Below are 22,757 nucleotides of genomic sequence, written 5' to 3'. Positions count from 1 at the left end.
TTAAAAGTCAGTGATTTCTAGCTGTTCATGCACAAATTTTCCTGGCAGATACGATGGAAAAAATCCTTACCAAAGATACTATCAAGAAGGATAAAAATTGCAAAATATTAAATTTCGTTTTGTTGCTTCTTTACTATGTAGCTGTGTACTTTACAGGTTGTTTAAATGTATGCTCCTGCTATCATGTGTACTGCCTCTGACATAAACTGAGTAACAAATAGGTTGATGACATTATAAAGTTTATTGTGATTGCTTGCATCTTCAGGGAACTAGATCCCTCCTGTGACATTAAACAATTTAAAAACACTAGGAACAACCATTCTAATAGCAGGAAGCTATTAATTTTCATCATTTTCATAATTTCACAGATGTCAAGTCTTAATCCATTATGCTCAAGCACATTATGTTACATAGCTCTGTGCTGACTTGCCATGGGCTAATTATTGATGGTTTACTACATATCTCTATCATGTCTGCCTATCAAATAAATGTGAAGCAATAGAGAAAAGTTGCTAAATGAACTACTAACTCCTTTAAAAAATACTGAAGAGGAGAAAGATGCACCGTTGTCTTCCCTTTCCCAGGACATGCTGTATATAGCCATTGTATAGAGTTCTTGTTTCACTTTTTAATGTACCTAATTTAACTTTCTTCAATAAAGACTTATCTTTGGCATGAAAATCAAACTGGACATTCCTTCCAAATAATTTAAAAATGATGCTTATGCATTTTAAATCACTTTTTTTGAGAAGACCACAGCTATTCTGTCAGCAGCTCTGGAATCACATCACCAGCAGACACAAGGGAGTTTACGCTGTATTTAGGGTCACATTTCAGATCTTTGTCTCTAAGAAGAATGATCTTGGGATTAATGTAGTGGGAGATCGGAGAGCTGGGTCCTACTCCCAGCTAACAACAGACTTTCTGTGCAACCTTGGACAAGTAATTTAAGTTCTCTGTGTCACAATTTCTTATCTGTCAAAGAAGGATAATATTATGAAGGTGCCTCTCCAAGGGTTTTAAGCCTTCATTCATTATTTTTAAATGCTTTGATAGACTGGAACAGACAAAAATTTCAACACTGAAAAAATATCACTTTAATGCCATTATGATAATGTGGTTTCCTATGTTTTAAGAAGAATCAATATAGAGAGGGAAAAAAAGAGAACAGAAATCATGCAGTCCATGAACTATGTTAGCAGCATGGTTCCTGACTCCCATTTTTCCTGCCTCTTGTTTTGTCATTCACATCTATGCAAGAACAATGACTTTTTGTTTGATAGCACATTATGGTCCCGTGGCATAGGTGTAGCTGTAAGGCAGTGAAGAATCAGACCTGTGATATTCAGAGATTATCTTTTGAGGCACTTAAATGTCCGCCAATTCCTAATATTTTGGAGTGTGTTGTTTCTAAAACTTAGATTATATATCAGTTCAGCACTGAGCCTGGAGCAGCAACTTTGAAAAACATTTTTTTTAAACAGTCTCCTTGGCACATGTCCTGGCATGCCAAGGAAAACATCTCCATGTGCCACAAATAGGCATGAGTGCTAGGGGTTGCCTATCCCTGGCCTAACCATTTACAGAAACACAGAACCAATCTTAAAGGTTGAAGGTCCACACTCCACTTAGATCATACTAAGGGCACTTAAAACTTATGGAGCTTCTGCATATTAAAGCTCCTTAAGTCATCCTAAGTGCCCTCAAAATGTCTGAAAGTTACAACACTTAAGGCAAGGGCTATGCTACCTAGCTCATGTTAGGATAACTTCAGTCTGCTTCACAGAGCCAAAACAAACAATTTACAGTTCTCTTGCATCCCAGGACGCACTGCTCCCAGCTCCACCTGTTTATAACAAGTCCACACTTTCAACAATCCCAAAAGTAGGAACCATTTTTCCCATTATGATGATGCAGCAAACTGACTAACCCTATTGCAGCAAACATCTTTTAATAAACTTTTTCCATAGACCCATGGGGCTTATTATAATGTGTGTATACAGCAGGGGCAGGCAATTATTTTGGGTGGAGGGCCGCTTACGAGTTTTGGCAAGCCATCAAAGGCCACATGACAGGCAGCCTGGGGCAGATAAATATTAATTTTCAAAAATTTTTAGGGGCTCCATGGGCTGGATAGAATGGCTTGGCGGGCCGCATCTGGCCTGCAGGCCACATTTTGCCCACCCCCGTATACAGTCACAACAACAGGCCAGTAAGAGGCCAGGAAAGAAAATGTTAGAAACAGGGTTCTAAAGCAGGGGTGGGCAATTATTTGGGCAGAAGGGCCACTGGGGGAGTTTTGGTGAGCTGTCACAGGCCAAGTCAGCACCCCCCCACCCTCCCACCAAAACTCTGTAAGTGGCTCTGCCCTGTGAGCAGCCAGGTGAACGGGATAGGGCTGCAGGTGAGCAGGGAGCAGCATCCAGGAGTGGGATGGGTGGGCAGGGCTGTGATCTTGGGCTCACAACTGTGGGGCCAGTACCTTACAGGTGCTGGGTCTGCAGGCAAGGGCATGCAGGAAGTGGATCATGCCCTGAGCCCCAGCCCCATGCTATCACCACCCCGCAATCCCAGGGTCTCTGTGGAGACTGGCAGGACCTGTGCAGGCAAGGCAAGTGGCTAGGTGGATGAGACGGATCCATGGCCAGGTGGGGAGCAGTATCTGGGACCAGGATGGGCAGGCTGGGGCCAGGATCTGGGGGCAGTGACAGCTTGCGGGGGTGACAGCTTGGAGCCAGGGCCTGGGGCAGAGCCACAATCTACAATCCCTGAACCTCCTTGCCTGTGAAACTAGTGCCCATCACAAACGCATGCGAAGAGTGGATCGTGGCCCTGCTTTGGGCCCAGCCTGGTTTGCCCATGTGCCCTGCCTGTGCAAGTCCCAGCCTGGTCTCCATGGAGACCCCATCTGTCCGCCTGCTCTGGCGTCAGTGGCAGAGCCTGGCAGCAGCAACTGGCAGGAGCTGTCATCACTGGGGCTCCTGGAGAGTGAGACTGGCTGATGCCCTGCTCCAGCCCCACTGCACACCTGGAGGTGGGTGGACCAGCTACATGTGTTCTGGACCAGTCTGCCCCCAATGCCTGGGCTGGGTGGGGCTGAGGGACCTGCCGTGGGCCAGATCCTGGCTTGGGGACCATGTTTTGCCCACCCTTTTTAAAGGTATCTGAGAAAGTCAGAGAAGCATAAAGTAGGCCTCAGAAAAGAAGGTTGCAGTAGTTAGAATGGGAGATGATAAGGAGCTGGGTAAAGATTTTAGTGATGTTAACATGAACGATGCATGCCCCCGGCACCTGCGGGGGGCACAGTGGCAGCAGGAGCACGGCAGCGGTAAGCAGAAGCTCCCACAGATGCTGCTGGCACTGTCAGTGGCAGCTGGGGGGGGGGCAGTGGTGAGTGCAAAGATAAATGTGCAAAGCTTAAAAGATTTTATGGAAGAAAAGGTAGCAAGATTTGCATACAGGTGGGAGGTGCAAGTTAAGAAACAGAGTCAAAGATGACTTCCACATTACGCGTCTGAGTGATAGGGAGAAACTGCATTTTCAAGACATGATCCAGGTCCTTACCTAGAGCAAGGCAGGGCACCTTGAAGATACTTCCCCTGGAGCTCTCAAATCTGGTGGCTCTCCCAAACACTGACTTAATTCTCCTCAAATTTGCAGGTACAAGTTTTTAATTTACAGAGATTTATAGAAAATTCTTATGCATTTTAAAGCTAATTTAATTAAAAGTTAATTTTCAAGGCTTTGCAAATTATCATTTTGAGCTTTCAAAGCAAAGCATGAACTTACTGATGTAGTCTAAATAATACTTCGAATGGCCTTTCAAATCCAAACCAAGGAATATGCAAAAATCAAATACTTACATCTCACCCATGTCCCCAGAGAGGACTCAGGGATATGGAGAGTTGGGGCCCTGATTTAGATTCAACACTGCAATTATTCCTCTGCTACTAACTTGTAACTACAGTTAGGAGTTCTTAATAGATGCTTTGATTATCAATATATTGTATCAGAATTGAAAACTGGTTCCTACTTGTCTGGTATTTCATCAGTGGCACAAATAAGGAAGCCACTGTCATTTTTAAAAGTTATATTGAATTTCTGGATATATTTACACACGATCTTGTCTCCTTCAGTGCCATCCAGTGGAATGAATGTGAAATATCACAGCTGTAAGAAGAAAAGATATAAGGAAATATTGCAGCATGCAAAACAACCCTGTATCTTCAGGATGTGTTGTTTATGCCAGGTAAATTGCAGGTTGTCAGGGCTATTGGTATAACAACAATGAAAAAACAGAACTATGATTTTCTATAACAATAATTCAAATTAGACCTGACATTTGTGCCTGGAGTCCCCATAAAGCTTGCTATAACATTTCTAAATCAGTTATTTGTGTCTGTAAAATATGTGACACATACAAAATTCATGATAGTGCAGTGCAGTATAAAGATTTAATAGCATCCATTTGTGTAATGCAGCCATCCCCAACTCATGCCAATAAAATATTAGTTACAATTTTTCTCTCCCTCCAAGGCCTGAGCAATGTGGCTTAGGAAATGAAGGCTCTAGATTTACAGGTACTCATAGCCTCAAAGAATACATGCATACACATTTATATTTTTATATTTAGAATAAAAGAAGGCATCTTTTCACCTTGTTCCAGATATTTTGGAGAACCATTTTACTCTTTGATATTACTTCTATTTCTCTTGGGTTACAATGATCTTACTCTCATTTTACTATTATAATTAAAAATCTTTGGACCTTATCACTCCTTTCTTTGTTTCAGCTGTCAACTGAAATCCTATTTTACTTTATGCACCCAAGTAACACTTACCCAGCTTCATAATGGCCTTTTTGCCACTTCTGCACAATTTGCAGTCCTATTCTGTGCACAGTGGACACATACGTGTCCATAAGGCTACTAATCATGCACACCAGGCTGTGCTCTGGCCAGACAGGTAGGTGTCCCTACATAAATGCCTGAGTGCAAGTCCCCAGATTATAGCTGGTCAAGAAACAGAGAGAGAGGTTAAAGGGGGAAGAAAGAGGGCAGCCCTCCCATGTGTTAGTCCAATAGCTTCAGTCTATTGGTCAGTCACCCAGGAATGCAGAGACCCAAGTTCTACGTCCCACTTACCTAGATGGTGATTGACTCTGCTATTCTCTGACTTCCCAGTATAGTGCTTTGAGCACAGGTAAGGCATCTAGCCCTCCTCTTAATGCAGAGCCACCACCTCTTGCATTTAACAGTATTCAGATAAAATGAAAGGAATAAAATGGCTGGCCCACTGGGAGCACGGGTGCAAGCTGGAACCTATTCCCTTCCAAGCCAGTATCATTTTCATTCAGTCACAACCTTGAGCTTGTTCTTAACCTCCTATGCCCACATATCTCCCTTGGCTGCCCAGCTTCAAGAGGAGAATACCCAACCCATGGCTCAGTGGTTCAAGCACTGTGATAGCAAGTCAGAAAAATGTAGGCTTGTACACCCTCTTGCTGAGGAGATCCCTAGAACCTGGGCCTCTCATTTCCTGGGCAAGCTCCCTAACCACTAAACTACTGAGCTAAAACATAGGAAAGCCTGTCTGGCTACAAAATTTAAGATTTATGCTCACTCAGGTATATAGCTGTATAGATCTCCCTAGCAGGAGGGCAACTTACTGTGTGCATTCAGAAGCCTTATGGGCATTTGCACATCCACAATGCACACCCTGTAGAACTGCAAACTTTATATAACTGCCAAAAGTGTAGTTACTCAGCTGGGTAAATGCCATTTAGTAACAAAAGTGAAACAGGAGTCTGTCCTTACCCTTTGTAAAACTTTTCAAGGTGACTGCAGGGGTAAAAAATGGGACTGAGTTTTTGTTTTGTTATGATGTACAAAGGAGGTATGAAAGGCTTTAGACATGAAGGGCAGGGGGCCTTTCCCTTGGTTATTACAAGACAAACTCAGGTCTTGTTTATCCTAGCAGGAGTTATGAAAAATGAAGGAGTATTGAAATGCTGACATCTCAAAAGCTAGACATAAAAGCTTAGTAATTTTTAGTTCAATCGTTTACAACTTTGCTTACCTCTCAACTCCTATGCCTATCCAGGACCCAAAAGAAAGTATGTCTTCATTATAGATCCCTCATCTCCTTCCCCCAAACAGAGGACTGACTAGAAGAAAAAACAAAGGCCGCAGTACTCTTTCAGATCTTGCCCAGGAAATCAGCTCATCCCTTTTGAATTGCCAAGCTAAAAGTGTGGACAAGAGATTGCACAACGTTCCAAAGATGTTACTTTACAAACCTGCTAGTTTAGCTCTGTTCTGATTGGACTTCACTATGGCTCCTGAGCCCTACTAGGCTCCTTGAGATAAGTTGTGGTATCTCCTAAGCACTAGGGGCAACACATAGGGAGTGCACACGGGTGTATGTGTACCCCCCGAGTGTGGCAGTGCACCCCCTACAAAAAGGCATCACTGACACTGTCAGTGGTGCCTGTGGGCAGACGCCGCTCGCCAACCCACCACCACAGGTGTCTGCAGGTGGTCCACAATCCCCACTGGATGCCGCCAACGCATCAGAGGCATCTGCAGGAGCTCCCTGCTTACTGTTGCCATGCTTCTGCCACCATTGCCGCGCTCCCACTGCTGCTGCCACGCTCCTGCTGCCGCCATGACCCCCCAGACACTGGGGGCACACATCGTTTATGCTAAGCACCATCTACTTCTGGCACTATGACAAGACCTCACTGCAGTGAACTGTACATAGCTGAGAACCTTCAATTTATTCTTGTGTGTAGAAAAACATATAAATGATCATTCCTGGGTGTCTGGCTTAACATTGTCTTGAGATGAATGGGGAACTTTATGTCTTAGGGCAGATGTGGAAAGAAGGAAGTTCTTTGCAGAACGATCTTAAGTGAAGTATTTTCTTCAGTTTCTTATTAACTTCATTTATGAAGAATAAATGCAAAAAATACTCTTTCTGTACCTCCACTTATTTAAGGACATTATATTGAACTTCAGAGGTCTAGGATTTTTAGAGTAAATTTCTAGATTTTAGGGTTGCAAAGAAAATATACAATATATAAAACTGATGCAAAGATAAATGTCCAAAAAGGCCATTTGCCTTGCTATTTTCCAGTCCCAGTCTCCCTGTTCAGAGAGACTAAGCCTCCCCTGCCCCCATCCCTGAATCCCTGCCTCTTCGACAAGTGAGCCAGAGTTTATCTTCCACTGATTTCCAGCCCCTCATCTAGCCAGTCCCAGTCTTCCTCCTCCATGCCTATTTCTCTACCAGTCCTTCCAGTCCCAATCTCATCACACACCTTGAATCAGTATGGGAAGATCCATCTGGGACCCCTTAGCTCACAGCTGGAGCATTCTTAACCACTTTGTGGGGGTATCATATGCCCAATCTCAGGGCTGCGTTTATACCATACTGGTATTTGAGAGTGTCATACAGAGAGTATGAGGCAGGCTCAGCAAACACTGAACTATCAGTGATTTTAGGTGTTAAAAACACAAAATATATCCTGAGTAAACGGATTTTTTTCAAACTATTCCAAATTTAGGCAGATTTTCACAAGGAGGGCAAAAATACAGTTCTGATGCTCATGAGGCAACCCCTCTCCCCAATCCCATCTCCATTAAATTGTAAGTCCCTGCTCCAAAGCATTGGGGCACAATAGTGTTTCAAAGAGCTGGCTTCAGGAACGTTTTGTGATGAGCAGAACATTTTCAGTGTTCTAATGCTGGCTGAAATAAAAAGATAGAATAGAATCAGCCTTAAGCATATACTTGGCATGGGAAATTTCAGCAAAATAGTTATGTTTTAACTAAACTGAAACTATGGTCATTTAATGGAAAATACTGGACAATCTTATAATCGAGTACTATGCAATGCTTTTGGCTTCACACGTAACTTATTATTAAACACAAAAGTTCTAACATTAAAGATCAGATGTTAGCACTGCACCAAAATGCACAAAGAAAAGAGAATCAGTTAAAACGTTCATTGCTAACTGTAATTTTATCCACTGTGCTTGTATCATAATTGATTCTCAATTACAAAGCCTCAGAAACTTGCATGATTCTACAAGTTGTACTGAGTGGCACAACAGGATGAAGTAAGAATTCAACAACTGTCTTAATCTGGCTTTCTTTTGCCAATGGGCTTAAAGAAAGCCCTCAATGCTACTTTAACAAATATTTCTTTGTGTATTGGGTAGCAACTGAAAGTGTGGTACCTAACACAGTTCCATGGTCTGCAATAGTTAAGTCAGAGGACAAATACCTATTTCCATGTTTCTAGCACATTGCCTGGGCGTCGGTCAGTGGGTAGGTGTACATTCACACACATAACACCTCAGAGGAATTATAGCACACTAGTATCTCTTGCTTGGATGCGAGAATTCCCATGTGCTGCTCTAATAGAAGATGAAAGCCATCTTGTGCGATAGCGAAACTTCTGTTCCAACTTCCTTTTCCAGGCTTCTGTCTACTGGAATTTAACATGGAGCTTTCATTGTAAGTAGCTGATTATAATTACTTCTTTCAAGGTTCCACCCACGGATGGCGTTCAGAAAATTTATCACAATCGCTATCAAGCTTCCTCAGTTGTTACCCCTCTGTGATATTAACCCTGAGCTCTGACTTTGTATTGGTGTGATATTGGGTGCATCCTCATATAAAGGTGTATAAATAGTATAATTGCTTATCATGCTTATTGCAAAAATATAATTGAACTCAATGGAGAAAATGACCTTTTAGTGTTTTAGTAGCATCTTGCTTTGTAAAAATAACTCTATCTAGCTATACTAGTTTAAGGAGGCAGAAATACTTTTTCTTATGCAGCAAGTGAGAGTGCAATAATCTGACTAAACACCCTGGCACATTTTACCGTGAGATTTTAGTTACTCGCTAACAGAAGCCATTACCAAGCCTCAAATGACTCTGACAACACCAGCATCAATGAGGTGTTTAGAACTGTTATGCCTAGTGGGAACAAAAACACCTTTTTTGTTCCTATCTTGAAAATTAAATGCACAGTATTAGTACCATCAATGAGGTGTTTAACTTCAAAATTGCCTTCCCTGGTGAGAATGAAAACACTGCTTGTTTTCTTTTGTAAAATTAGCAGCACACTATTTCTCTCTCTGCTCTCCTATGTAAACTTCTTTAATCAACCTACAGCAATATAAATGGATGGGGAAAAGACAAGGCCCAATTTTTGCTTCTGCCTCTGTGCACCTACAAGGAGTACTATATAAAAGGACTATAAGGTAGCAGTTCAAGGAGCTCCTGGGTCTAGCTGTATCCAGTGTTAGGAATTCCTGGGAAATGACAGAAACTTAGGGTGTTTATTAGGGTTACCATATGTCCAAGTTTTCCTGGACACATTGTCTTTTTGGTTCCTCCTATCTCTGTCTGGGTAGTTTTCTTGAAATTTGAACAAACGTCTAGGATTTTGCTTTGCTCCGCTGATGGGAGCACACATGTGGCCGGCATGCAGCCAGGTAAGTGGTGGGAGAAGCCTCAGCAGCTGGATGCAGGTAAGTCTGTGGGCAGTGGGGGTTGGAGGGCCAGGGGGTGGCAACTGCCCATGTCTCTGTCCTTGTGCGTGTCTGTGTCCATGTGTGTGTGTACCTGCCTGCCAACATAGGAGGAAGCTGTCTAGGTGCTGGGGCTGCAGCAGGGTGTGGGGGAGGCACCTGCCCCTCCAGCAGAGGAAGGGGGCAGAGGGGCCCTTTCAGGGGTGGCAAGGAGCTGTGTAGCTGAGCTGGCAGCAGCAAGACTGGTGCCTGTGCTCACAGGGGTGGGGCAGCTGGGAGATGCTGCCTGGGGGCACTTGGTGCAGTGCAGGAGCCCCAGACCAGGTGCTCAATCAAGTCTGCTCCGACATGCTGTAATTGCAGTGTTGGAGCAGCCTTGCTGCACATGTATAGGCTCCCTTAAGGGAGTTAGGTGGGCTCTGTACCCTAGCTCTTTCCCAGCTGTCACCATACTTAAGGGGCAGCCAGCAAACAATGGGATGAAATGGTCTTCCACAGTTCCACAACTGGGAAGGTACAATTTTCTTCCATTGCTACTATCTTGAACCCTAGCATCAAAGAACAAATGAATGAAATCTCACCAACAACCACAGTTCTACATTTGAAAGTCTTTGTGTGGTAATTCAAATTATTTCACACTTAAGAGACTTGTATTCACAAAGAATGTTTTTTCTTCTTTGGTGAACAACCTGGTACTTTAATGCAAATTATTAAATTCATTTAGGAAGCAGCTTCATTAAGATATGGTATGAATTCACCCACAACAAAACAGAATTGGACGCATCTCCATCTCAAAGTAATTGCTGTATACACCATGCTGGTGTTCCACACCATTTTGTTGGCTACTTGTCCATTTATCTGGGCACACTCTGTTGTTAGTGTTCCCAGTGTTAGTGTTAGTGGCTGGAGGTCACTTCCTGGTTTAAATGCTGGTATGCTGCATTTCCTGATTCCAGATTATGGGGAGCTTCCATCTCTGTACAATATTCTTGATTATTTTGAAGACTTAACTTCACACTTCAGCATGGTACTATACAGAGAGGTTAAACATTGTTTGCCTTGGAGGAGAGGTACACGTACGTGCTCACTTGCAGTCATTCAGGACAGCTCTCTAAGTCGAGTCCAAACGAATGCTAGACAAGGACTCTCAAATGAGATGCTTAACTCCTGCTGAAATAAGGCAATGGAACTTCAGGGCATGCAGGACTGTTATGCACAGGGCTCTCTGGGAGAGCTTGCTTGGTCTGCAGCTGCTATGAGAAGTTGGATGATATGATCCCACCACTCACCCACTGACCACAACTGACCGTGAAATCCAGGATTTTGTAGAGTTGAAGAGATGCAGGACATATCCAGACCCAAAATCATGGCTTGAGGACCCCCATCCAAAACTCAGAGCCCACCTAACTCTTTCACTAAATTGCCACAAGAGTCACCCTACCACAGACCCAGATGTCCCACTCAAAGGTGAATTAGCAACATTTTGCTATCTCCAAACTCAGCCAAAAGTGGGAAGAATGTTTGAGAATAGAATTCTAATGCCAAACAGAAAACATTTCATCTCTGCTGCATCAGACTCTGCAATCTGGATAATCATCTATATTGTCTGTGTCTGTTTTTTGCTTTGCACCACTACACTGACAGGGAACAAGAGGTGGGTGGAACAGAAAGAGAAGCAGAGGGACAGACTAGCTGCTGGGAGTGGGACACAACTTTCTTGGAGCTTGAAAGCACAAACTTGTTTGCATGTAACCATTTGTCTTTTTACAGTTTGTTAATGGCTGCAGATGTCCAACAGCTTCTTTTTACTCTCTCCCAACGTTCAACTTTGCATGTCATTATTGTTAATTAGAAACAATCAGAAAAGATGTCTTTACATTCAGGATTTTACATATTGCGTAATTTAATTAACCAGCATCATCCAAAAATCCAACTAATTTTATAAAAAGATCCAAATGTGCAATATTATTACAGCTTTCACTAAAACCCTACATGGTAAAATGGACAAATGAATCAGTAGAATCTTGTCACTATTACATTGACATGCAGTCATCCTGCCTGATGTCTTTTTCTATAAGACAAACATTCTTCACAGATGGCCTTCTAGATTTGAAGTATTAGCACTTAATGTTGCTTGCATTTACAGAACAGGGACCAAAAAAACCTGCAGATTAAATCAGGATAATGAGAACATGGTACCTTTTATTGTCCAAAACAGTTCACGGAATAAGGAAGGAAATGTCCTTTGTTAAGTATTTATCAGTTTGGTCCTAATGATCATAACAATGTTATCAGTAATTACCTCTACAGGGGGGGCAACAGCAGGAACTGAACACCAGATCTACAGAGCCACATCACATGCATCTTCCAATACATAACTCTTTGCTAGAGAATAGTCAGGCAGGATTCTTGGTCTAGAAAAGTAATGTGGTCAAATCACTTAAGAAGTGATTACAAGATTTGGAATACTCATTTCAAAATATAATATACCTAGATGAATGAGACTTGGGGCTCCCTTACCCAAAGTAACAATTCTGTTCTTTGTTGTGCAAGAAGATAGTCCTCTGTCACCTCTCAGTTACCTGTAAAAAAAGGAATGATATTTTTGTAAATGTGGAGCAAACAGAAATAGTAATAGGAAAAGGAGTCAGTCTTCTGACTTTTCAGCTGAGTACACCTTTCCCTAGGTTAGGGGGTCGGATTAGATGATCTACTCAGGTCCCTTCCGACCCTAGAAACTATGAAACTATGAAAACCTGAGGAAGAAGCAAATCTTCTGACTTCACACCATCCCTAGACTTAAGATTTGCAGATGAATGTCTTGCATTCAAAAGCTTGTCTAACTTCATCCCAAACTACATAGTTGGTCCCATAAAAGATTTCACCCCAAGAAATCCTTGCCCCTCACATAATTTCTAGACCATTATGGCTACATCAGACTTACACTATTATAGACTAGAAACATCTCGTGTTGGTAAACATTCACTTGGTGTGACAGGATTCTGTGTGCACAGATCAAACAAATCTAGTAACAACAAAAAAAAGTCACCTTTTTAATTGGTTGGGTCCTGAATTTTTACATATACCATTGGCATGAGAACAGATGGAAGGCATTTTATGGAGATCCTGTTTTTGTCCTTTTCCCTGAGAATTTAGTCTGAATGTAGCCTAGACTCTAGTCACTAGATACAGGCACACATGTAGCACAACCTTTTTATAAAAAGCCAGACAATCCCAACAGCAAGAACTGTTATCTTCTTGCTATTAAGCTGTAAACAACCAACACAAAAGGCAAGGATTTCTTTAGCTGAGATCTTTTCTTGGACTAACCATGTAGTCGGGATAAAGGTAGATAAGCTTTTGCATGCAAAGCGAGCCATTCTGTGCCAGGTCTCTAGTGATCTCAAGACAAACCCTGCTATACTGGGCACCTCTACACATTCATTCATGTGCCTCTGCATGAGGTGGTAGATAAAGCTGCTGTGGTAACACATGGTAGCAAAGGTGAATGTTTTTTTTCTGCTTAATGCGGTGTAGGCTAATTCTACTGCACATTAGTATGCTTTTTGTCTTGATGCATAAAACAGTACACTGAGCATTAAGACATCTCCTGCAGATGCACCCAGTCATTAACTCCCCTCGGGGGAGGTCACAAGGAGACAGCACCCGGCTGATCACGACGTGGGCAAGAGCTGCAAACACGGCCTGATAGGCTGAGGCTGCCCCCATGAACCCCAAATCCCCTCCACACTGCTCCTGCCACGCGGCGGCCGAGCCGGGCCCCCCGCCCAGCCACCTGGCTCCCGCCCACGCTACGAGACCCAGAATGCGACCCTACGTCACAACACCCCAAAACGCGGGATGGGCTGGGACGGTTCTATTATAACGTACATCACCACGCCCCCATTGGGAGGGAGGGAAAGGAGGCAGGCGGCGCAGGGCATGCCGGGATGGGACTCGGCGCCTTCCCTCCGCAAGGCCGTCCACCGGAAGCAAGGTCATCATGAACAGCCGGAAGGAAGCGCCGGGGCAGCCGCTTCCGGTGCAGTGGGCTCGGCTCGAGCAGGGCCCCGTGCGCCCGGGGCGGCGGCTCGGGGGGGCGGTGGGGCTGGGCCGACGGGCGGGGCTGGCTGCGGCCATGGCAGGGGAGGGTGCAGAGCCACTGGGTCGCAGCCGCGCGGAGCTGGCGTGGGCCGAGGCGCTGCGCGGGGACTGCGAGCCCGAGCATCACTGGCGGCACCGCCGCGAGTTCCTGCTGCGCAACGCGGCCGCGCCGCCGCCGGCCCCTGGCAGCGCCGAGCTGCAGCGCCTCGTCTCGCTCTCCATGGTCTGGGCCAACTACGTCTTCCTGGGCTGCCGGTGAGTGCGGGGAGGCCGTGCCCGGCGGGGGAGAGGGGAGGGGGAGGAGCCCTGCCGCCGGCGGCGCTGACCCGCTGCCGCTCTTGTACCCGCGCAGGTACCCGGCCCAGGTGATGGCGAAGGCGCTGGACATGGCCCACGGGCTGGTGGTGAGCAGCGCACCTGCTCGCTCTGCCGCCACCACCGCACACCACCCGGTTGCCAAGGTGAAGAAAAGAGGCATATCGAGTAGCAATGGTTAGCAGATCCGAGCCGCGCCCCCGCAAGGCCTGCGGGTCACCCTTTGGGGTGGGAAGGGCACTGGGAGCCCGGGGAGGGGCTGTGGGGGCGGGAGCATGGGGCAGTGCCCTGAGGGGAGGCAGAGCAGGGTGCCCATGGGCCTAGCAGGGAGGCAGTGGGTGCCACCCAGTGCAGCCGTGTCCAGAGACAGGTGTGGGTGAGGGGCGAGCCTGTTTGGTGTGTGTCAGAAAGCGAGGACAGAGCCCCACAAAGAAGCTGCCAGCCCCACCTTGCTAGAGAAGGTCAGTAACTGTACATCTGCAGATGCTGGGGGACAGCCAAAGTGTGATCGGGAGGAGAGCGAGGGTTGGGTGAATCACACGTGCTCTGTGGGGGCACGCAACAGCGTGTGCTGGCTAGTGTCCACTGGCTCTTGAACAAGCCTAAGGAGCTAGTGGACATAGTACAGTGCAACTGCCCGGAGATATGAGCGGACGAGGTTCAAGGTGGCTCATAAAGGATCATGGGCCTAGACAGAGCCGGGTGGTAGGGGCTGTTACGTGTGTACCAGGAGAATTCTTGGAAGGACTAAAGCAAGGACAAGGAGAGGAGTGAGCATCAGAGATGAATGGAATCATGGAAAATTAGGGTTGGAAGGGACCTCAGGAGGTCTTTAGTTCAACTATTTGCTCAAAGCAGGGCCCTCCCCACTATATCATCCCAGTCAAAGCTTTGTCTATGTGGGTCTTAAAAACCTCTAGGATGCAGTGTTCCAGTAACAGGTGCTTCAAGGGGAATGCTGAGTAGAGCACATCAGCCTGTGCCCACTGCCTTTCCAGCGAGTCCAAGGAGCCGGTCAAAGCCACCCAGTGCCTGGAGATGTGAAGCCACCCAATGCAACTATACTTGGAGCTGTGAAGGGATGAGGGGCAGGCCTATTTGAGAGCTGGAAGAATCATGGGTGTGGGCCCATACAGAAACAATACACCCCCCTCCCTTTACAGAGGGGGCTATTAAGTATGCACCAACAGAGCTGTGGGACAACTAAAGCAATAACAGGGATGGGAGTGTGGTTCAGAGGTTAATACAAGTGCTCCAAGGGGAAGGTACCAAGTGGAGCACGCTGGCCCTTCACTGATTTCAAGGAGCTAGTGGAAGCCACCCAGTGCCTGGAGATATGAAGGCATGAGGTATAGGAAGATAAGTCTCACAGTCACTGGAGTCCTGCCAGCTGCATCCTATTTCCTGGTCAAGTAGATGGCTTGTTTAGCTGGGCCAGGAGGAGGTTGTTCCACGTGGTACACAAAAGAATTATAGGTATAAGTCTCCACACACCTGGCTAGCCTCCTTTGTTCTTAGAGGGGGCTATTAAGTGTGCACCAGTAGAGTTCTTGGGACAACTTAAGCAATAACAGGGAGAGGAGTATGAGTCAGAGGTTAATAGGTGTTCCAAGCGGGGATACCACACAGAGCATGTGAGCCACTACCTGCTGGTCCTCCAACAAGTCCAAGGAGCTAGTGGATACAACCTAGTGGAACTGCTTGGAGACATAAATGAGGAACAGCAAGGCGGTCCCCAGGGACCCTCCCAGTTGTTGCTTCCTTCCTGGTCTAGTAGACAGCTAATTTAGCTAGGGCTAGAAGGATGTTGACCACGAGCTCCCAGGAGTTGGTGTGGCCACAGACAAGGTGTAGGGCAGCCAGAACAGGAGTCAGTAACCCCCCCCCCCCGCATATGTGCCAGAACCATGACACACAAAGGCATTTCATTTAGCACACATACCTCAGGGTGGATGGTGGGGAAAGGGGTGGGGCTGTGCTGCCACAGCAAGGATTAGGTCCCTTGCAGTGCCCCGGCATGCCAACATCTTATAAGTTGAGGCTGCAGGTGTTTTGGGCACTCAGCCCAAAAACGTTGCTGATCCCTGAGCCAAAATCTCAGCAAGAGATTCTTGTGGATGCAGTGAAGGGGCTGCACACTTGAGAGAGGTGTGCATAAAGGTCTTCCTCTGCTGATGGAAGGAGCTGGTGTTGGCATGATCTATAAAACATGCCACATATGCTCCTGTTGGTGTTGGCCTACCAGGACACCGGGCCTATTTGACACACAGAGTCATGGGTTTGAGCCTGCAAAGAACCTGCTAGACCCGTATGTTTTTTAAGGGGATCGCTAATTGTCATAAACTTATGACGGGGGAGAACAAAAGTAAAAACAGATAGGAGTGGGGGTCAGAGGTTAAGAACAGAGCACCTTGGCCAGCACCTGTTGGCCCTCCAATGAGTCCAAGGAGCCAGTGGACACTGTCTGGAGACGTGTGTGGATAAGGGGTAAGAAGATGGTTTCAGTCTTGGGGTCTTCTTGGCCACTGCCTCCTTCCTGGCCAGCTTTAGCCAGGGTCAGGAGGAGGCTGACCAGGTGGTCCCAGGACTTAGTGGGGCTATGGATGGGAGAATAACGCAGCCAGAACCTCAGCAAGAGGTTCTTGAGGTGGCAGTGAAAGGGCTGTAGCCTGGCACACTTGAGAGAGGTGTGTGCTAGGGTCTACATCTACTGACTAAAGGGGCAGGTGTTGGGGGTCTCTGTAAAGCATGCCAGATACGCACTTTTGGTGATAGCTCCATAGAGGAGCTGCCAGGGAACTAGGAAGGTTTCATGGCCATGATGAGTCTTCCTTCAGGTTTCTTCCCTTCCTCCCTCCTCTCTGTTTAAAAAGGAAGTAAGGAATAGCCCAGGTTCAAAGCTGCATGTGATGGGCTTGTCCCAGTGCCAGCTTTGGTTGGTCTCAGTGCTGTGCTGGAAAGTGCAATGTAGAGTGTCTGGGGCTTTGCTTTCATTGATGGTGCAGTTACAGATTTGCATAAACCAGTCTCTCAGAATAGCCAAGTGTTACAGGAATTTGCATCTTTGGGATCCAGTTCTAGTTGTACCCCAGTTGTAATGCCTGTTAAAATGACACTTGAGTAAGAGATTATAATAATCTTTCAGCTCCACTCATGTTGTATCAAGTGATGTTCCCCAGTTGGAGCTTTGGAGAGCCTGTGGTAAAAAATCAAGTTTCTTGCTACAGGGTCTATTTTTGTTTTGTTTGTATGTCACTTATAGTGGAGTTTGTGTCTACAACATGGGCTTCCTTCCCTGTTAAAAGAAGGGATGAGTCTAAATCAAAGCCATGCCTTTTTTTTAAAGGAAAAAAATGGGAAGAGTATGTGTGTGGTGGGCAGGGGGGAAGCGTACTGAAATGTCCGAATAGCATTTGGAGTCTGATTCTGAACTGAAATGTTTTGGCCCATCTGTAGGAAGTTTAAATCAACTACCAGTAGTCAGGTACCTGCAGTACACTGTTAAAGAATTAAAAAGTAACACTCTATTTGTTTTTAGAAGGGGTAGAGGAGCCTTGCAAGAAACAAGCTGTTGAGAAGAGCAAAGATTCCAAGGATGTTGGAAGTGACGGCAAATCTACAGAAGCCTGCAAGGAGATGGAGAGCACTTTGCCTAAAAGGCAGAAAAAGGATGCGGATGAAAATTCAGCAAAGGATTTGGAAAGCTCAAAGCCAGCCTTTACTTTGAACCAAATACCTGGCACAGCACGAGACGCAGGCACAGAAATGAAAGCTGCTGGTCATGAAGCCACCACCAAGCATAATCCAGCTCCCACCTCTTCACTGGCAACTGAATCAAAGGCAAGCTGTGGCTTGAATCTGAAGGATGGCAAACAAGAAAATGTGTTGCTGACTGAAAAGAAAAATATATTGGTGAGCGCTCCAGCACTGGTGGCCTCCAAGAGCGGTCCCCAAGCAAATGCTCCAGCGCCAGTGGCCTCCAAGAGCAGTTCCCAGGCTGTTGCTCTGGCACCAGTGACCTCCAAGAGCAGTCCCCAAGTGGGCACTTCAGCACCAGTGGCCTCCAAGAGTGGTCCCCAGGCAGGTGCCTTGGGGCTGGTAGCCTCTAAGAGTGGTCCCCAGGTGGGCACTTCAGTGCCGGTGGCCTCCAAGACTGGTCCCCAAGTGGGTGCTTTGGCATCAGTGGCCTCCAAGAGTGGTCCCCAAGTGGGTGCTTCGGCGCCAGTAGCCTCCAAGAGTGGGCCCCAGGCAGGCTCTTCAGTGCCGGTGCCCTCAAAGAGCGGTCCCCAGGTGAGCACTCCAGCACCGGTGGCTTCCAAGAGCAGTTCAGGGGCAAATGTTCCAGTGCCGGTGGCCTCCAAGAGTGGTCCGCAGGCGAGCGCTGCTGTGCCGGTGGCCTCCAAGAGTGGTCCGCAGGCGAGCGCTGCTGTGCCGGTGGCCACCAAGAGTGGTCCGCAGGCGAGCGCTGCTGTGCCGGTGGCCACCAAGAGTGGTCCGCAGGCGAGCGCTGCTGTGCCGGTGGCCACCAAGAGTGGTCCGCAGGCGAGCGCTGCTGTGCCGGTGGCCACCAAGAGTGGTCCGCAGGCGAGCGCTGCTGTGCCGGTGGCCTCCAAGAGTTGTCCCCAGGCGAGCGCTCCAGCGCCGGTGGTCTCCAGGAGCAGTCCCCAGGCAAGCGCTCCAGCGTCGGTGGCCTCCAAGGGCGGTCCCCAGGCGAGCGCGCCAGCGCCTGTGGCTTCCAAGGGCGGTCCCCAGGCGAGCGCGCCAGCGCCTGTGGCTTCCAAGGGCGGTCCCCAGGCGAGCGCGCCAGCGCCTGTGGCTTCCAAGGGCGGTTCCCAGGCGAGCGCGCCAGTGCCGGTGGCTTCCAAGGGCGGTCCCCAGGCGAGCGCGCCGGCGCCGGTGGCTTCCAAGGGCGGTCCCCAGGCGAGCGCGCCGGCGCCGGTGGCTTCCAAGGGCGGTCCCCAGGCGAGCGCGCCGGCGCCGGTGGCTTCCAAGGGCGGTCCCCAGGCGAGCGCGCCGGCGCCGGTGGCTTCCAAGGGCGGTCCCCAGGCGAGCGCCCCGGCGCCTGTGGCTTCCAAGGGCGGTCCCCAGGCGAGCGCCCCGGCGCCTGTGGCCTGCAAGGGCGGCGGTCCCCAGGCGAGCGCCCCGGCGCCTGTGGCCTGCAAGGGCGGCGGTCCCCAGGCGAGCGCCCCGGCGCCTGTGGCCTGCAAGGGCGGCGGTCCCCAGGCGAGCGCCCCGGCGCCTGTGGCCTGCAAGGGCGGCGGTCCCCAGGCGAGCGCCCCGGCGCCTGTGGCCTGCAAGGGCGGCGGTCCCCAGGCGAGCGCCCCGGCGCCTGTGGCCTCCAAGGGCGGCGGTCCCCAGGCGAGCGCCCCGGCGCCTGTGGCCTCCAAGGGCGGCGGTCCCCAGGCGAGCGCCCCGGCCCCTGTGGCCTCCAAGGGCGGCGGTCCCCAGGCGAGCGCCCCGGCCCCTGTGGCCTCCAAGGGCGGCGGTCCCCAGGCGAGCGCCCCGGCCCCTGTGGCCTCCAAGGGCGGCGGTCCCCAGGCGAGCGCCCCGGCCCCTGTGGCCTCCAAGGGCGGCGGTCCCCAGGCGAGCGCCCCGGCCCCTGTGGCCTCCAAGGGCGGCGGTCCCCAGGCGAGCGCCCCGGCCCCTGTGGCCTCCAAGGGCGGCGGTCCCCAGGCGAGCGCCCCGGCCCCTGTGGCCTCCAAGGGCGGCGGTCCCCAGGCGAGCGCCCCGGCCCCTGTGGCCTCCAAGGGCGGCGGTCCCCAGGCGAGCGCCCCGGCCCCTGTGGCCTCCAAGGGCGGCGGTCCCCAGGCGAGCGCCCCGGCGCCTGTGGCCTCCAAGGGCGGCGGTCCCCAGGCGAGCGCCCCGGCGCCTGTGGCCTCCAAGGGCGGCGGTCCCCAGGCGAGCGCCCCGGCCCCTGTGGCCTCCAAGGGCGGCGGTCCCCAGGCGAGCGCCCCGGCCCCTGTGGCCTCCAAGGGCGGCGGTCCCCAGGCGAGCGCCCCGGCCCCTGTGGCCTCCAAGGGCGGCGGTCCCCAGGCGAGCGCCCCGGCCCCTGTGGCCTCCAAGGGCGGCGGTCCCCAGGCGAGCGCCCCGGCCCCTGTGGCCTCCAAGGGCGGCGGTCCCCAGGCGAGCGCCCCGGCCCCTGTGGCCTCCAAGGGCGGCGGTCCCCAGGCGAGCGCCCCGGCGCCTGTGGCCTCCAAGGGCGGCGGTCCCCAGGCGAGCGCCCCGGCCCCTGTGGCCTCCAAGGGCGGCGGTCCCCAGGCGAGCGCCCCGGCCCCTGTGGCCTCCAAGGGCGGCGGTCCCCAGGCGAGCGCCCCGGCCCCTGTGGCCTCCAAGGGCGGCGGTCCCCAGGCGAGCGCCCCGGCCCCTGTGGCCTCCAAGGGCGGCGGTCCCCAGGCGAGCGCCCCGGCCCCTGTGGCCTCCAAGGGCGGCGGTCCCCAGGCGAGCGCCCCGGCCCCTGTGGCTTCCAAGGGCGGCGGTCCCCAGGCGAGCGCCCCGGCCCCTGTGGCTTCCAGGGGCGGTCCCCAGGCGAGCGCCCCGGCCCCTGTGGCTTCCAGGGGCGGTCCCCAGGCGAGCGCCCCGGCCCCTGTGGCTTCCAGGGGCGGTCCCCAGGCGAGCGCGCCGGCCCCTGTGGCTTCTAGGGGCGGTCCCCAGGTGAGCACTCCAGCACCAGTGGCTTCCAAGAGCAGTTTGCAAGCAGGCACGTCACTGCTGGCTTCAAAGGGAATTTCACAAAGTGCTCCGGCACCATTGGCTTCCAAGAGTGGGTCACAGGCAAGCACACCAATGCTGTTGGCTTCCAAGACTGGTTCACAGGTGAGCATTCCAATGCTGTTGGCTTCCAAGGGCGGATCACAGGCAAGCGGTTCATTCTTGGCTTCCAAGAGTGGATCACAGGCAAGTGCTTCACTCTTGGCTTCCAAGGCTGGGTCACAAGCAAGCGAAAGTTCTGCTAAAGTATTGCGTAAGCCTTTAACCAGTGAAGATGCAAAGGAAAGACAGCCTTTTTTTAATAGATTGTACAAAGCTGTAGCCTGGAAATTGGTTGCTGTTGGAGGCTTTAGTCCTAATGTAAATCATGCAGAACTCTTGAACTCATCCATTCAGTCTGTAAAAGCTACCTTAGATGTTGCTTTTGTTCCACTGAAGGAACTTGCAGACTTGCCTCAAAATAAGAGCACTCAGGAAAATGTAGTTTGCGAACTGAGGTGCAAATCTGTCTATTTGGGTACTGGATGTGGAAAAAGTCAGGAAAATGCCAAAGCAGTTGCTTCAAGGGAAGCTTTAAAATTATTCCTGAAGAAAAAAGTTATTGTAAAGATCTGCAAAAGAAAGTACAGAGGAAGAGACATTGAAGATTTGGTACTACTCGATGAAGAAGCAAAACCTTCAAACTTACCTCCAGCTCTGAGAAATCCTCAGGAGATTCTGTAGGGCAGTGGGGGAAATCACTGTTTATACCATGTATAGTATTCCAACGTAAGAACTGAAGGTTAATTTTGTACTCAAAATGTAGGCTTCCAGAGATTTTGTATTTCTTTCTCGGTTATGCAGAACAGTTATATTGTTCCTTTCACTTGGTAGCAATTGTAAATAATTTGTTAGAGATGAAAAGTGCGCATTTAAAGATATGCCTTAACATATAGCACACTAGTGTGCTGTTTTATTTGCTAAATAGTCTAAGTCTTCTATTTTTAATTAAATGAGTAAGGTACAATTTGCTGTTTATAGTCTGAGAATTTTGTAATCTTACAGTTTGGTGGCTGTGTGCTCAGTTGTATACTACATCTTTTTTTAGCTGCATAGGAATGTGTATATAGGGACCATAGCACTTGAATGGTCAAAAGTTGTTAAAAATTTCAATTAGAGTTTAATCATTTTGTTTGAAATACATGTATGTTGCCCATAATGCTCATTGTTCCTCTTGAAAAGAAAGAAAATAGTTGTTGGACTATTTTTATGAAAAGTTGTAACATTTTAAATCTAATTATAAAATGATATGCAGATTCTATTTAACATTATTATACTAGCAAATTATCAGTAAACAATCACCAAGGTGACTTCAACTACAAAAACTCTAAGCAGATTTAATTTGAGATTTTGTGAAATGCCACTTACACAGTTTTTCCAAGTAAACATGGATTTCTATATTACGCATATTTTATGACTGCTACTAAAACAATCTTCTGAGATGCCCTCTTCTACTGTTTTGTTTTAGCTGTTAAGCATTTTGACCATTTTGATGATTGTTGGTAACACTTTTTTTAAAAGAAATGTACACTAGCTTCAGTGTGAGGGGTTTCAGGAGGTAATCCCAGAAGTACTAGTTGCTCATTCTGTATAGTTTTATTGAGGTGATACAGATGTAAAACTCAGAAAGCATTTTCTAATAAACAATGGAATGCACACTAATCGTACGCTTGTGACATAAATTAAATAGTTGGTGGATAAAAAGCACTTTTTCTTGAGCAGAGAAGTTGCTAAAGAAGCTGACACATCACAAACTTTGCTTTGGTTCCATGATCAATGATTTTAGGTAGCTTCAAGCAAAGCTAGGGAAAATATGGGTCTTTATACATTTGTGACAATATTAGTAAAAATATGGTAAAAGAATATCTCTCACAGTCTTTCATCTCAGATGAGTTACACAATCTAAATAACTAGCACCATTTTATAAGAAGGTACTTCTTGGTTGATAGATCTGCTGTCAGCTAGGTACTTCAGGACTGAACATGGGGTTTTGAGAATCTCTATGGCAGCTAATATTGGACTTGAGGTGTTTGTTTTATAAAGCG

The 22,757-nt window shown here is 48.6% G+C and overlaps 1 protein-coding gene and 1 long non-coding RNA gene across 2 annotated transcripts; one reads left to right on the top strand and one right to left on the bottom strand.

Annotated features, from left to right (window-relative positions):
* Positions 1-258: 258 nt before the first annotated feature.
* On the bottom strand, positions 259-13,549 carry LOC149870383 (uncharacterized). Its single transcript, XR_016440728.1, has 5 exons — positions 13,438-13,549; positions 12,067-12,128; positions 11,849-11,960; positions 6,078-6,165; positions 259-4,170 (listed from the first exon to the last, which is right to left on the bottom strand). It is a non-coding gene; the product is annotated as an uncharacterized LOC149870383 (long non-coding RNA).
* A 30-nt stretch (positions 13,550-13,579) lies between these two features.
* CDKN2AIP (CDKN2A interacting protein) lies at positions 13,580-22,374 on the top strand. The gene is made up of 5 exons (XM_090036132.1): positions 13,580-13,905; positions 14,003-14,142; positions 17,504-18,793; positions 20,575-20,592; positions 20,630-22,374. Exons 1-5 carry the CDS (start codon positions 13,685-13,687, stop codon positions 21,394-21,396), a joined length of 2,436 nt encoding a protein of 811 aa, XP_089892258.1. The 5' UTR covers positions 13,580-13,684; the 3' UTR covers positions 21,397-22,374.
* Positions 22,375-22,757: the final 383 nt, after the last annotated feature.

This window comes from Crocodylus siamensis, chromosome 2, assembly GCF_052110815.1.
Source record: "Crocodylus siamensis isolate JL-2025a chromosome 2, ASM5211081v1, whole genome shotgun sequence".
NCBI lineage: Eukaryota > Metazoa > Chordata > Crocodylia > Crocodylidae > Crocodylus > Crocodylus siamensis.
This window is presented reverse-complemented; position numbering and strand designations above follow the sequence as displayed.

What these genes read in the sequence shown, in the direction of transcription:
- CDKN2AIP (XM_090036132.1), top strand. Translation starts at nt 13,685, where the DNA reads ATGGCAGGGGAGGGTGCAGAGCCACTGGGTCGCAGCCGCGCGGAGCTG. An exon ending in TACGTCTTCCTGGGCTGCCG is followed by an intron (nt 13,906 to 14,002) that starts GTGAGTGCGGGG and finishes GTACCCGCGCAG; the next exon opens with GTACCCGGCCCAGGTGATGG. An exon ending in AGGCATATCGAGTAGCAATG is followed by an intron (nt 14,143 to 17,503) that starts GTTAGCAGATCC and finishes ATTTGTTTTTAG; the next exon opens with AAGGGGTAGAGGAGCCTTGC.